We start from the raw sequence: 16,980 nt of genomic DNA on the forward strand, positions 1-16,980 counted from the left end.
TTTTTGGGTACTTAATCTTGCATGTCCCCACGACTTTTGGAGGGAATTGTGGAAAGGAGGCTACCTAGCATTTCTGAGATTTCGTGTTCTACAACTCCTTGGGAATAGGGGTGAAGCTTGACTGGCCAGGATCGGGTAATGCGTGGAAAACTGGTCAGACCGCGTTCAGCGCAGACAACTCGGCGCTCCCCAAGAGCGCTTCTCGCTCCGCCCTCCCCCCTTTTCCCGCCCCTCCACCGGATCGCACAGATAGTCAGAGGGCGCGGGGTGCCCTGTGACCCGGAAATGGTTGTCCTGGAGGAGGCGGTCGGGCCCGAGAGGGTGGAGCTTGCGACACTCTGGGCTCCGGCTGTCCTTTCCTCGCACTGCGGGCCGCTCTTGTGAGAGAAGTGTGACTACGTCCACGTAAGGAGCCGTACGAATGGCCTCCGTGCTGTCCTACGAAAGCCTGGTCCACGCGGTTGCCGGAGCCGTGGTGAGGCGGGGTCTCACGCCCTGGCCATCGCGGGGTGTGGGGCTTCTCTGGGGCCAGTCCCGGGGTACAGATGGATTGGGTATGGGAGGGCGATCCTGTGGGTTGGGGTCTCCTGTCGCGATTGTGGAACGGAGAAGAATGGGAAAGTGGCTGATATGTTTGTGTTGAGGGCCGACACTTTCCCACCGCCCCTGGCCGCCGTTTCTGGCCTCGGAGATTATCTGGAATATGGGCAACAGGGGTCGCATATACCCAGACGCGAGTCGGGAAGAAGATAATTGCTGTTTCTCTGCCTTCTAAAATTTGAAGAGCATTCATCCCCTTACCTCCCCTTCCCACCCCACCCCCTCTCCGCACACACAGACTTTGCCTCACTGTGTCAGAGGAGACTCTGGGTGTGAAGCTGTGTTGCTTAATCAAGTGCTTAACTAATACTCTTTTCACAGGCTTACTGCAGCCAAGTGCAGTGCCTAGTATAATTTCTCTGGCTAACGTTTACAGGCAAAGGAAGATAGGTTTTTAATTTTTTGTTTTTTAAAGATAGGTTTTTAATTTTTTGTTTTTAAATCTACCTGCAGGTGTGGTTTACTATGAGATATGCACTTAGTTCTTGGGCTTTCAGACGTCTTTGTTGCATTTGACCCTGTCTACACACCCCTTCTTTTTCTTTGAAACTTTCCACTCTTGGTTTGGGTAATCTCTTCTGGTTCTCTTATCATATATCTCATGCCCTTTCTCATATCATTCACTAGATGTCAACACACACCTTTAATACTTGGAATCACTGTGTCTTGAGAGGAACGTTACTAAGTCCATGCACTTCATTCAGAGCTCATGTTTTTTGTAGACTAATTTGCGATGAACTCCAAATTCCATCATTTGCTAGCTAGGAGGCCTTTAAACCTCACTTTTCCTAATCTGTAAAGTGGGAGGTAATGATACCTACCTCACAGGGTTGTTGTGAGAATTAAATGACATGATATTTCATGAAGTTCCTTGATTTAGGAGGCTTGATTCATTTCATTAAACCAGAAGAATCTTTCAGTCAGGATAAAGGTGCTGAGATGGAGCTTGCACAACGTGCTCTAGGATGGGTGTGGAGGCAAGGGAGGCAAATAGGTTTAAACGGACTACATTGTGTAGGGCTTTAAACAATATGGAGGCCATTAGTGACTTTGAGAACACTAGTTTTGATGGAATGGTATGGTGAATAGTTGATTAGAGTGTGTCTAAGAGAGAAAGAGAAGATGATGAATGTCTGTCCTCTTTTCCTTCTCTTAATGGCGTTCAATCTACACCTCTATTGAATGCTTTCTATGTGCCATGCACTGTTCAGGTGCTAGGAATATGGAGAACAAGATCCTTTCATCTTGAAGTTTGCATTCCAATGGGAAAGTCAAATGTTACATGAGTAAAACAAAAATAAATAATAATTTTAGATAGTACGTGCTATAAAAAAATAAAATAGGGGTTGGCAAATTTTCTGTAAAGGGCCTGATGGGAAATATTTTAGACTGTGACTAAGCACTCTCGCAGCTACTCAATGCCGCCATAGAAGTGTGGAGAGCAGCCTTACACAACAAGCACGTGAACTAGTGGGCCTGCCTGTGTTCCAATAATGCTATTTGCCAAAACAGGCCTGTGGGCCATAGTTTTCTGAGTCTTGCTGTGCAGAGTGACTGGGGGCAAAAGTGATAGGTCTCTATTAGATCTACAAAGACTTTTCTATGTATTTCTCTTTGGGTACTTTTCACTTGTTTTTCTCTTGTTAAAACTCTGCTTGAAGTGATGCAACCTGAATTTGCAATAGCTTTTCTTTCTCCCATATTGGCTTGTAAGAATAATTTTTTTTCTCTTGCTTCCCCTCTAGACAATACTCTTCTAGCACATACCTAACTGAGTGAGAAATTGCTTTGTGTTTTGTGTTTCCTTTGAACTATCACACTGAAGAGTGACACTCAAATTCCTTTTCAAACCTGTTTATTAAGGTTAAACCACACAAGATGGGTTCTACTTTGTTTTGGTTGCTACCAAAGGAAACAATTTCACTACCAAAAAATGTAAAAGTACTGCTGTTGAGAGAAATAGCATTACTGTTAATGGTACTGTCTGCTGTTTAATTAAATGTCCTAAGCATGACAGTCAACCAAAGCTTAGAGATGGTCATGGAGAGTCAGGTTAGCATAATGGTTAAGAGTGCCTGACTTGAACCAGGCAGCCTGTGTTAGAAACCTGGCTGTGCCTCCTACCAGCTGTGTGACATTGGTATAAACTCCAAGACGGCTTGGAGTATTTGCTTCTATCCATAGAATTGTTGGATCATTGTATAAGAAGTTGATTTACAACCTTTTGAGTTAACATTTCTTATTTGCTGAATTCAATTCCTTTTATGGGGTTATATATATATACACACACACATTTTAAAAAATTAAACAAATGAGTGTTTTTGAGTGTTTTGGGCATACCTTGTGTTCCAGTTTGCTAATGCTGCCGGAATGCAAAACGCCAGAGATGGATTGGCTTTTATAAAAGGGGGTTTATTTGATTACACAGTTACAGTCTTAAGGCCATAAAGTGTCCAAGGTAACACATCAACAGCTGGGTACCTTCACTAGGAGGAATGGTGTCCGGAAAACCTCTGTTAGCTGGGAAGGCATGTAGCTGGCATCTGCTCCAAAGTTCTGGTTTCAGAATAGCTTTCTCCCAGGACGTTCCTCTCTAGGCTGCAGTTCCTCAAAAATGTCACTCTTAGTTGCACTCAGAATATTTGTCCTCTCTTAGCTTCTCTGGAGCAAGAGTCTGCCTTCAATGGCCGTCTTCAAAATGTCTCTCATCTGCAGCTCCTGTGCTTTCTTCAAAGTGTCCCTCTTGGCTGTAGCAGCGTGCTCCTTCTGTCTGATCTTATACAGTGCTCCAGTAATTCAACTCAGACCCACCCTGAATGGGCAGGCCAGCACCACCATGGAAATTATCCAATCAGAGTCATCATCCACAGTTGGGTGGGGCACATTCCATGGAAACACTCAAAGAATTACAATCCTACCAACACTGATAGGTCTGCCCACACAAGACTACATGAAAGATAATGGTGTTTGGGGGGACATAATAATTCAAACTGGCACACCTTCTAATAATTGACAATATTCTTCTTGAGTGTCTCAAAATGAGAATTGCAATGTTTCCAGAGAATACTATGTCTGCAATTGATGACTATTATAAGATATTAATGGACTCATATATAAAGAATTCTTGGCATTTCAATTTAATAATTTTATATTTTTGGTTATTAGATTAGGTTTGAAAGTTAGATTTTATTTGTAGAAATGTACATGTATGATTTAAAAGGGATTTTCTTAATCTAGAATTTGAAACGTGCAGTTCGTTGTAATTGCATAGGGTGGTTTGGACACTGAAACAGACTTTGAAATTGTAATGCTAATAATTAATCTGTAACTTTCAGGGGAATTCTTTTTCTTCCTTATTGTTTATTTAAAAATCTTTTGATTTTTTTAATCCGCATGATTTACATTTTAAAAGAATTGCATGTCATTAAATACATGCTATTAAACTAGTCAAATCATACAGAAATATGAAAGAGTTATCCTTTATCTTCCCACCCCCACTATCACTGCTCTGTGACTCAAGGCCCAGTAACCTACCTTTAGCACTGTGTTAGAAGGCTTATTATTCTCAGCTCTTTTCTCCAGTTGGTATCAGCAGAGAAAACTAGGCCCAGGTGTTTGTCTCCATAGCTGAAGCACTTAGCACTACATGGAGCTTTTTACCATGTAGACTCAGTCCCTTCCTTTTAGAAGTAGAAACCAAGTAGACAAACTTGCTGATTGACTGTGCAGGGCCTTCTGGATATAAAGGTTGGTGACATAGTCCTTGTCTTCAAGAAGCTCCTGGTGGCACCAAGCAGGAGTTGGTGAGCTGCACCTGTGAAGGAGCTAGGAAGATCTCCCAAGGTTGACATGTGTAGGGCCAGTCGTGAAGGAGGCATAGGAGTTTGCCAGGCTAAATAGAGGTAGGAGACTTCCAGACAAAACAAAAGAGCATGTTCAAAAGCCCTCATGTGTGAATCAGCATTCTGGGATCTTAAAGTAGTTTGACATAGCTGTGAAGGGTGAGAGAGGAATAGAGGATATGAGGTTGGAGTCTCATGCTATGCAAAGAAGTCTGAGTTTATCAGATACAGTGTTTGTCAAAGTATGGTTATATCTTCGTCATTCTGTATTCTCTCTGTATTTACATACAAATAAAGCATTTACAGATGTATGTATTTTTGTTTATATAATTGGTATCATAGAGTTTGATATCCTAGTTGTTATTTTTTGTTTGTTTTGGAATATAAACCATTTTCCCATGTGTATCCGTTAGGGTTCTCTGGTTGCAAGCTGGAGAAATAGACTCAGAGTAATTTAAACAAAAGAGGAGTTTATTGGAAGGCTCTGGGAACTCCCCGGATCAGTAGAGAGGCTGAAGAACTTTGAGTAGACAGGAACCAGCTGGCCCAGAAAGATTTCTGAAGCAGTCACTGGATAGTCTATTGAGCACCGCCACTGGAATCAGTGAGTTGTTTCCCTGTTTATTCTGCCCATACAGCATTCTGCTCGAGATTTAGAGTCCTGGGAGAGTCCCAATCAGCAGTGCTTAAGGTCATGTGCCCATACCTTCTGCAACAGGTGGTAAAAGGAAGGGTGGTTTTATTCTGACACTCTGTGTGTTCAGATCAGCTCTATGTGTGGTTTGGAACTCTAGCTCCAAATAGACTCTGGATGCTTATTGTCCTTTTACAGGAGAGACATAGCCTAGAAAATGAATAAATCATCTATGTTTTGGATATGTAACCTGAAATATAGATTCTGTTACCTTCTTAAGGAATTGAGATGTTGACTCTGGGGTTGGTCACAGCAAAGAGAGAGCGAAAATTCCCATAAATTTAGGCTGAAAACAATTTATGGGACTTTGCTTTCCACTTTTATCTCTAGCTGTGGGTCTGTCTCCTAGGCTGCAGTCTGGTATTTTCAGTTGCTTGACGTTTTTTTCCCATTTAGCCATTCATGAATTCATTCAACAAACATTTGTTGGGTTCTTATCCTTGAAGTGCCCACGGTCTAATAAGGAAGACAAACTCACGATGACTAAATATATTACAGTGAGGTGTACAATTCTGTGACATTAAGTACATTGATAATGTATAACTTTCACCACTATTTCCAGAACATTTTCATCATCCCAAACATAACCTTGTACCCATTAAGCAATAATTGCCTATCTCTCCCTCGGGGCAGCTGGGAAAACTGGCTATTACGCTTTCTATCTCTTTGAATTTGCATTTTTAAGTATTTCATATAAGAAAAACCAAACAGTATTTGCTCTTCTCTGACTTATTTCATTCAACATGATGTCTTCAGGGTTCATCCATATTCTAGCCTATGTCAGTACTTCATTATTTTTTATGACTGAATAACATTTCATTGTATATATATATAGCATTTTTTTATCCATTCATCCATTGAAGGACACTTGGTTGCTTTAATTTTTTGACTATTGTAAATAACACTGCTATGAACATTGGTATACAAATATCTGTTTGATTCCCTGTTTTCAGTTCTCTTGGATTTATGCCTAGAAGTGGGATGGCTAGGTCAAATGGTAGTTCTGTGTTTATCTTTTTAGGAACAGCCAAATGCTTTTCCACAGTGGCTGCACCATTTTACTTTCCCACCAGCAATGTACAAGAGTCCTATTTCTCTGCATCCTCAGTAACCCTTATTATTTTCTAGATTAATGATTATTTTTTAAATAATAGCCATTCTAGTGAAAGCAAAGTGCTATCTCACTGAAGTTTTGATTTGCATTTCTCTAAAGGCTAATGATGTTGAATATCTTGTCAGGTGTTTATTGACCATTTGTATATCTTTGGAGAAATACCTGTTCACATTCTTTGTCCATTTTTAATTGGGTTATTTGTTTGGGCCCCTACCCCTCAACATATACAAAAATTAATTCAAAATGGATCAACACTCTAAATATAAGAACTGGAACCAGAAAACTCTTAGAAGAAAACATAGGAGAATATCTTCAGGACCTTATTTTTGGCAATAGGTTCTTAGATATGATACCAAAACCATAAGCAACAAAAGAAAAAAGTAGATAAATTGGGCTTATTCCAAATTAAAAACTTTTGTGCATCAAAGGACATTGTCAAGAAAGTGAAAAGACAACCTACAAAATGGGAGAAAATATTTGGAAATCATTTATCTGATAAGGGTTTAATATCCAGACTATATAAGGAACTTCTATAACTCAGCAACAAAAAGACTAAACAATTCAATTTTTAAATGGGCTTGAATAAACATTCCTCCAACGACTATTTGCAAATGGCTAATAAGCACATGAAAAGATGTTCAACATCATTAGTCATTAGGGATATGGAAATCAAAACCACAATGAGAAATAGAACCAACTAATACAAATTTTAAAATAAAAAACACACTTACAATGAGATTAGATATTACTTCACACACACACTAGATGGCTATTATTAAGAAAATGAAAAATAACAAGTGTTGGTGAGGACATGGAGAAATAGGAATCCTCACACTTTTTGGTGGGAATGTAAAATGGTGCAGCTGATATGGAAAACAGTTTGGCAATTCCTCAGAAAATTGAACAGAGAATTACCATGTGACCTGGAAATTCCACTTAATGAGTACATACCTCAAAAAATTTGGAAACAGGGACTCAAAGAGATATTTGAACACTTGATGTTCATAGTAGCATTAGTCACAATAGCCAAAAGATGGAAGCAACCCAAATGTCTACTAACAGATGAATGGATAAAAAATGTGGTATTGTATCAGTCAGGATTTTCTAGAGAAACAGAACTGACAGGATGTGTGTGTGTGTGTGTGTGTGTGTGTAAATATTATGAGATTTTTTTAATAGGAATTGTCTCATGTGACTGTGGGGGTGGGCAAATCCAAATTCCATAGGGCAGGCCACAAGCTGTGAACTCTGAAGAAGGTTTTCAGTGAATTCCCTAGGAGAAGCTAGCTGGCTGAAGTAAAGAAGGAAGTTCTTTCTTCTGACTGCTGAAATCATCACTTTTTCTTTTAAGGCCTTCAACTGATTGAATGAGACTTCTCTCATTGTTGACGGTAGTCTCTTCAGTTGATTGTAGATATAATCAGCCATAAATGCAATCAATTTACTGATGATTTAATATCCATGAAATATCCTTACAGTAATAATCAGTCCAGTGCTTGCTTGACCAAACAGCTGGAAACCATAGCCTGGCCAAGTTAACACCTGAACTAACCATCACAGGTATATACATACAATGGACTATTATTCAGCCATAAAAAGAATGAAGTTCTGATACATGCCTTGAAGACATCATGTTGAGTGAAATAAGCCAAACACGAGGATAAATATTGTTGTATGACTTCACTTATATGAAATACCTAGAATAAGGAAATTCATAAAGACAGAAAAAACACTACAGTGTACCAGGAGTGGAGATGGGGAATGGGGAATTATTGGTCAGTCAGGACCGTTCCTGTTTGGGGTGATGAAAAAATTTGGGTAACAGATGGTAGTGATGTTAGCACAAAATCATGACTGTAATTAATGTCACTTACTTGTATACAAGTAAGTGGTTAAAACGGGAAGTTTTGTGTTGTATAAATGTTACCACAGTAAAATCTAAAAAAATAAATGAAGAAATATTTAAATATAAGACAATGGTAGCATGAAGTTGGGAGGGAAGGAATGGAGTTAAATTCATTGTTCAGGAAGAGAGTAAACATACTGACTGTTTTGAAGTTGATAAGTTAGGAATGTATGTTTTTATTTACTAGGATACCTATAAAAGAATAAAAACATATATATACCCTGGTAGAGGTAAAAAGAAAAATTAATTTGCTTTTCAAATAAGAAAGCAAGAAAGGGCATTAAAAGAAACTTAGACCAAATATGACAAACAACACATAATATGGTAGGTATAAATACAAATAAATAATGAACATAATGCTTCAATTAAAAGAGAATGTGTATGTTCAGAATACAGAATGAATTCTTGAACCTCAGTGTAATCAAACTAGCAATCAATAAAAAAACACAATTAAAAAAATACTATATGTTTGGAAATTAAGAAACATTTCTAAATGATCTATGGGTTAAAGAAGAAATCACAATGAAAATTAGAAAGTATTTAGAACTCAGAGATAAAACAGTTAGTGCATATTAAACTTATGGGTACATTGAAAACCACAAATCATTATTGAGGGAAATTCAAGAAGACCTAATTGGAAGATTTAAGATTATTAAGATGGCAGTACACCTCCAATTCATTTACAGATTCGACATAATCCCTTTAAAAATTTCCGCTGCCTTTTTTTGCAGAAATTGACAAGCTGATCATAAAATTCCTATGGAAATGCAAGGCAGCCAGAATAGGCAAAACAGTTTTGAAAAAGAAAGTTTATAGCTCATATTTCCCAATTTCAAAATTTACTACAAAACTACAGTACACAAGACCTGTCATACTGGTGTAAAGATAAATCAGTGGAATAGGATGTAGAGTCCAAAAATATCCCTCAAATTTAAATCAATTGGTTTTCAGCAAGGATACCAAGACAAATCAACAAGGAGATAGGGTTCTTGTCAACAGATGGTGCTGGGACAACTGAATATTAACATGGCAAAAGAATTAAATTGAACTCCTACCTCACATTATACACAAAAATTAACTCAAAATGGATGAAAGATTTAAATATAAGAGTGAAAACTATAAAACTCTTAGAAGCAAATAAACAAGTAAATCTTCATGATTTCTGATGGCTTTGGATTCTTAGATACAACACCAAAAGCATGAGGAACAAAAGAAAAATTAGAGAAATAGGATTTTATCAACTTTAAACACTTGGGCTTCACCGCTTCGGCAGGTGAACTTACTGCCCTCCCCCCATGTGGGATCTGACTCCCAGGGGTGTAAATCTCCCTGGCAACACAGGATATGACACCCGGGAATGAATCTGGACCCAGCATTATGGGATTGAGAACATCTTCTTGACCAAGAGAGAGATGCAAATTGTAACGAAATAAAGTTTCAGTGGCTGAGTGATTTTAAATGGAGTCAGGAGGTCACTCTGGTGGACATTCATATGCACTATATAGGTAACACCTTTTAGGTTTTAATGTATTGGAATAGCTGTAAGTAAATACCTGAAACTATCAAACTCCAACCCAGTAGTCTGAACTCTTGAAGACAATTGTTTAACAATGTAGCTTACGAGGGGTGACTGTGATTGAGAAAAACCTTGTGAATCACACTCCCTTTATCTGTTGTATGGATGGATGAGTTGAAAAATGGGGACAAAAACTAAATGAAAAATAGGGTGGGATGGGGGGGGTGATTTGGGTGTTCTTTTTTACTTTTATTTTTTATTCTTACTCTGATTCTTTCTGATGTAAGGAAAATGTTCAAAAATAGATTGGGGTGATGAATGCATAACTATATGATGGTACTGTGAACAGTTGACTGTGCACCGTGGATGATTGTATGGTATGTGAACATATTTCAATAAAGCTGAATTTAATTAAGAAAAAAAAAAAACTTGGGCTTCAAAGGACATTATCAAGAAAGTGAAGACAATCCACGGAATGGGAGAAGTATTTGCAAATCAATTGTGAATGTGATTAATCCCACTAAATGGCATGCTTGGGAGTGGAAAAGTTTATGTTGTATATATATCCCCAGAATTTTTCTTTTTAAAAAAAAAAGGAAAAGAAAGAGTAAATCAAGATCTGAGAGCAGAGACACTAATGGACATTTGCACACTGGTGTTTATGGTGGCAGTATTCATGATTTGCAATGGATGGAGGTGGCCTAAGGGTACATTGATTGATGAACAAAATGGTGAACTATGGTATATGCATACAGTAGAATATTGAGCAGCTGTGATAAGGAATGAAGCTGTGAGACAGGAAACTAGGTGAATGGATCTTGAAGACAGCATCTTGAGTGAGGTACACCAGAAACAAAAAGACATTAGAATGTCTCACTAATACGGACTAACTATAATGTTTAAACTCTGAAAATTGAATCTTAGAGCACATCTTATCAGGGGAATGTTTATTGTAATGGTCTCTAGATTGTAAGTTCTTACAGCACTCACATCTATTCCTGAGTTGTAATGGTTATCTCTAAATTCTGAAATGTTGAGCTCTTTGTATATAACCTGGTCGGTCTCTGGAACTTTGGGTATCTGTGTGACACCTGAAACTCAGAGCTAGAACTTGACAGCTATGAATGTCAGTATTACCTCATACAGCAACTGTTAAAAAAGCTGAAAAAGAGTTCAGACTTCAATTAGAGATATGAATGAAGCAGATCTGGTTAGGGCTAAGGCAAATCAGACCAAAGGGTAAAGGACAATACAGACTGTGTTTTAAAACTTCAACTTCTGTGTGAGACCAAGGGAGGAGATGTTTATTTGGTGCAGGACCTATATTTTCTGTAGCACACTAGATAATTTAACTTGTATTTAACAGTTTATTCAAACACCATAATTACATGGAACTTTGAGTAGGAAGTGAGATCTCGTAGGTTTTTACAGGCTAGGGTGAAATTCTGCTACATCCCAAAGTAATTTGGGCAAAGAATGAGGATATATTTGCAGGGGACCCTGGGAAACTGGGGAAGAATGTGGAAATGTTGGACTTCCCCACCTGAGTCGTCACTGGTGTTCTCATGAACATTGAGGACTGAAATTTGGATGAGCTCTCAGTCTCGGGACATGCCCTTGTGAAACTTGTTGCTACAAAGGAGAGGCTGAGCCTACTTATAATTGTGCCTAGGAGTCTCCCCCGGAGAACCTCTTTGTTGCTCAGATATGGTCTCTCTCTCTCTCTCTCTCTCTGAGCCCCCATGGCAGGTGGACTCATTGCCCTCTCCCCTATGTGGGACATGACTCCCAGGGGTAAAAATCTCCCTGGCAACATGGGACATGACTCCTGGGGATGAGCCTGGACATGGCATCGTGGGATTGAGAAAATCATCTTGACCAAAAGTAGGAACTGAAATGAAACAAAACAGTTTCAGTGGCTGAGAGTTTTCAAATGGAGTCGAGAGGTCATTCTGGAGGGCATTCTATGCACTGTATATATATAGATATCCCTTTTTATTTTTTAGTGTATTAGAATAGCCAGAAGGAAGTACTTGAAACTGTCAAACTGCAACCCAGTAGCCTTGATTATTGAAGACAATTGCATAATTATGTAGCTTACATGGTGACTGTGCGATTGTGAAAACCTCGTGGCTCTTACTCCCTTTGTTTAGTGTATGGACAGATGAGTAGAAAAATGGGGATAAAAACTAAATGAAGGAGAAACTAAGATGGCGGCTAGGTGAGACAGGGCAAAAAAACACCTCCATGAAAAACACTAGATAAAAAGCAGAAAGTGACCCAGAATACCGGTTACAGCGATGCGCCAGCTGGACGAGGTCTGCTAGTTCCATAGGAACCATATACTTGGTGAAACCGGGAGTCTGCATTCTGAAACGAGTGAGTAAGCTGGCTAGAAGACCCACAGCCACGTGGCGGTCTGGGGAAGCCAGGCCTTGGCGTTTGGAGGCCGACTAGCTCTTTTTAAAAATAAAAGTGGGGGGTGGGGACCCAGGAGCGGCTGCAGTTGCGATAGTGGGAACCATGCAATAAAACACAGCAAGAGGGGGCTGGGCTGGCCTCTCAGTGTCTGGCCTGGAAGATAGCCTGCTGCAGATACCCTTGGGGCCGGGGGAATGGAGAGGAGAGCCGGAAACAGAAAGAAACCACGCAGCTAGCAGCTGGCTCCCCAAGGGCTGGATAAACTCCTGCCTGGGGCTGTGCCCACAGCCCAGAGCCCCACCAGTTGCCCCGGAGCTGGGAAGGAGGAACTGTGCGAGGAGAGGGGTGTTCAGATGCCCCGTTCAGCCATCTTTGCATCAGGCTGGGAGTGCCCCTGCATGGCCCAGCAGCCTGGGGCTTCACTTGAGGGACAGTGTGCACTGGTGATGTAGCACGGCATTCCCTTGGCAGAGGTCCTGGAGGATCACGGCTGGGTGGGGGGACCCGCTCAGAGAACCCAGGGACGCTACGCCAAGTCTGGTGGTTTGTGGGACATTGAGAGAGAGGGTCTGGGGCTGAAATGAAATGAAGGCTTGGACTCTTGCGGCAGCCTTGAATCTCCGGGAACCTGGGGGATTTGAATATTGAGGCTGTCCTTCCTCCCTCGCCACCCGGACACACACCCCACATTCAGGGCGGATGGCTCCAGCAACATACCCAAACTGAGTCCTCCAACTGAACCCCACAAGAATCATTTCCCCACACACTGCGGGGACAAGGTGGAGAACTGACTTGAGGGGTATAAGTGACTCACAGACACCATCTGCTGGTTAGTTAAAGAAAGTGTACGCCACCAAACTGTTTCTGAAAAATTAGATCAGTATCATTTTTTTACAACTTGAAAGAACCCTATCAAGCAAAGCAAATGCCAAGAGGCCAAAAACAACAGAAAATCTTAATGCATATGATAAAACCAGACGATATGGAGAATCCAACTCCAGACACAGAAATCAAGATATCAGAAGAGACACAATACCTGGGACAATTAATCAAAGAACTACAATAGAGGAACAAAAACATGGCAAAGGATTTAAAGGACATCAAGAAGACCATGGCCCAGGATATAAGCAACATAAAGAAGACCCTAGAAGAGCATAAAGAAGACGTTGCAAGAGTAAATAAAAAAATAGAAGATCTTATGGAAATAAAAGAAACTGTTGGCCAAATTAAAAAGATTCTGCATATTCACAATACAAGATTAGAGGAAGCTGAACAACATCTCATGTCCTAGAATTCCACAGAACAGAAAATGAAAGAACAAAAGAAAGAATGGAGAAAAAAATCGAAATGGATCTCAGGGATATGATAGATAAATTAAAACATCCAAACTTAAGACTCATTGGTGTCCCAGAAGGGGAAGAGAAGGGTAAAGGTCTAGAAAGAGTATTCAAAGAAATTGTTGGGGAAAACTTCCCCAACCTACACAATATAAATACACAAAGCATAAATGCCCAGCGAACTCCAAATAGAATAAATCCAAATAAACCCACTCCGAGACATATTCTGATCAGACTGTCAAATTCTGAAGAGAAGGAGCAAGTTCTGAAAGCAGCAAGAGAAAAGCAATTCACCACATACAATGGAAACAACGTAAAACTAAATTGTGACTACTCAGCGGCCACCATGGAGGCGAGAAGGCCATGGCATGACATATTTAAAATTCTGAAAGAGAAAAATTTCCAACCAAGAATACTTTATCCAGCAAAACTTTCCTTCAAATTTGAGGGAGAGCTTAAATTTTTCACAGACAAACAAATGCTGAGAGAGTTTGCCAATAAAAGACCTGCCCTATTTCAGATACTAAAGGGAGCCCTACCAACAGACAACGAAAGGAGAAAGAGATATAGAGAATTTTAACAGACATGTATAGTACCTTACATCCCAAATCACTAGGATGCTCATTTTCTCTAGGGATCACAGATCTTTCTCCAGAAGGGACCATAAGCTGGGACATAAAACAAGGCTCAAGAAATTTAAAAAAAAAAAAAAAAAAAAAAAATTTGAATATACTCAAAGCACATTTTCCAACCACAATGGAATACGAATAGAAGTCAATAATTTTTGAACTGTAACTCCACTATTTACTTCCTACATGATATAAAATACACAAACTCTAATAACAAATCAGTGGTTTTGAACTCAATGTGAAATATGTAATTTTAGACAACTTTATAAAGGTGGGGGAATGGAGGAGTATAGGAACATAGTTTACGTGTCCTATTGAAGTGAAGGTGGTATCAAAGAAAAACAAGATTGTTATGGATTTAAGAGGTTAATTTTAAGCGCCACAATAAACACAAAGAAATTATAAGAGAATATAACCATAGAGATGAAAAGTAGAGTGTGGGTAAAGAGAAATGGGGGAAGGGGCAATGGGGAGTTAAGAAATGAGTCTAGGGTTGCTGTTTGAGGTGAAGGGAAATTTCTAGTAATGGATGGTGGGAAAGAGCATTGCAACATTCTAAATGTGATTAATCCCACTAATGGAAGGCTAGGGAGGGGGTGGAAAGGGAAGATTTAGGCTGTATATATGTTTCCACAACTGAAAAAAAAAAAGAAAGTCTAAATAGATGACAATTGAATGCCAAGGATGAACCTGAATGGGATTGGAGGATGGAGGACAGGAGGCTCAAAGGGACACAGCTGAGACATAAGGAAAAGGAAATATAGAATGTAAGCTTACTATCATTGTTGAATCACTTGTACTTCTTAGCTCCGCTTAATGGGATTGCATAAAAGAATGTTCTTGTTCATGGGAAGTGTATACGTGAATTATAGTGTATGGTCAAGGATGTGTGCAGCGAGCCCTCATATGTTCAGAAGACAGCAATAGATGATGGATGATAGATAGGGAGGGAGGGAAAGAAATAGCGATGTGACAGCATGTTAAAGTTGGTGGATTGGGCTATCGGGAGGGGGGTCAGGGTATGATGGAATTCTGTGTATGGGGTTAGTATTGTTTTTGCAACTGTTCCTATAACTTTGAATTTATTTCAAAATAAAAAAAAACTAAATGAAAAACAGGGTGGGATGAGGGGGATGAAATGTTTTGGGTATTCTTTTGTACTTTTATTTATTTATTTGTTGGAGTAAGAAAAATGTTCAAAAGTTGATTCTGGTGATGAGTGCACAACTATATGATGGTACTGTGAATAGTTAGTTGATTGTATACTGTGGATGCTTGTAGAGTATGTGAATATATCTCAATAAAACTGTATTTTTTTAAAAAAAAGAGCAAATCATGTGACAAAGACAATTAAATGTAATACATGACCCTGGGTGGGATCTAATAAGGGAGAAGAGGCTCAAGAGGATACTCTTGGATCATGAAAAAAAAAAAAACTATAATACAGACTATAAGTGTTACATCAATGTTACATTTCTTGAACTGTATAACTGTACACTAGGTAATTATATAAGTGAATATCCTTGGTCTTTGGTCAAGGAGCATGATACATACAACATACACTCAATGTTCAAAAAATGGATTAATAAATAGACAAATGGGTAGATAAATAAATGGATCAATGGATGGATGGATAGATGGATGGAATGATATGCCAGAATGTTAATATTGTGGATCTGGGTATCTATGGGTATAGGAGTAGATTAGAGTTCTCGGGGGGGGGGGGGTGGAATATATATTGTTTTCTTAATTGTCTTGTAAGTTTCAAAGTATTTCAAAATAAAATGTTAAAAAAATATATGCAAGTCATACCTGATAAGGGCCTACTATCTGGCATATATAAAGAATGCTTATAGCTTAATAATAGAAAGACAAATACCCACCTTAATAAAGGACAAAAGATTTCATTAGACACTTCTCTAATGAAGATATAAAAGTGACAATAAGCCCATGAAAAAATGCTCAACATCATTAGTCCTCAGAGAAATGCAAATCAAAAACACAATGAGATATCACTTCACATCCATAGGCTGGCCATAATAAAAAGATAATAACAAATTTTGGCAAGAATGTGGATAGTTGGAACCTTCATGCATTGCTGGTAGGAGTATAAAGTGGTGCAGCCACTTTGGAAAACTGTGGCAACTCTTCAAAATCTTAAACATAGAGTTATTCTATGACTTATCAGTTCCACTCCCAGGTAGATATCCAAGAGAAATAAAAACATATGTCCACACAAAATCTCGTATATGAATGTTCATAGCCAAAAAGTGTAACAAATGCCCATTAGTTGATGAATGGATAAACAAAACGTGGTATATTGGTACAACAGTATATCGTTCAAGCATAAAATATTATTCTGCCATAAAAAGAATGATGTCCTGATATATGCTACAACATGTATGAATCTTAAAAGAAGCCAGTCATATAAGACCACTGTTCTGGTTTGCTAATGCTGCCATTATTCAAAATACCAGAAATGTATTGGTTTTTATAAAGGGATTTTTATTTGGTTACCAAGTTATAGTTCTAAGGCCATAAAAGTGTCCAAACTAAGGCATCAGCAATAGGGTATCTTCACTGAAGAATGGCCAATGATGTATGTACACCTCTGCTGGCTGGGAAGGCACGTGGCTGGTGTCTTCTTGCTTGCTCCCAGGTTGTGTTTCAAAATGGCATTCTCCAAAATGTTGCTCTTGGGGCATTTTGTCCTCTCTTATCTTCTCCAGAGCAAACCCTGGTCTCCCATCTCCAAAGCATCAGCAAAAGTCTGCTTTCAACAAGCCATTAACAAAATGTCTTTCTCAGCTGCAGCACTGTGCTCCTTCTGTCTGTGAGCTCTTATAGGACTCCAGTGATTTAATTAAGACACACCCTGAAAGGGTGGGATCCATATCTCCATGGAAATAATTTAATCAAGA

General features: G+C 39.1%; 1 protein-coding gene across 2 annotated transcripts in view; it reads left to right on the top strand.

Moving 5' to 3' along the window:
• Positions 1-256: 256 nt before the first annotated feature.
• The window catches only part of SLC25A17 (solute carrier family 25 member 17), a 72,651-nt gene continuing 55,927 nt past the window's right edge, over positions 257-16,980 (top strand). The window contains exon 1 of one of the 2 annotated variants that reach the window (XM_037846110.1): positions 257-475. In XM_037846110.1, the coding sequence (XP_037702038.1) occupies positions 422-475 (54 nt within the window). In that variant the 5' untranslated portion in view covers positions 257-421. The remainder of the gene's footprint in view (positions 476-16,980) is intronic. The other variant, XM_037846111.1, reaches the window with a different exon arrangement.

This window comes from Choloepus didactylus, chromosome 8, assembly GCF_015220235.1.
Source record: "Choloepus didactylus isolate mChoDid1 chromosome 8, mChoDid1.pri, whole genome shotgun sequence".
NCBI classification, from domain to species: Eukaryota; Metazoa; Chordata; class Mammalia; order Pilosa; family Megalonychidae; genus Choloepus; species Choloepus didactylus.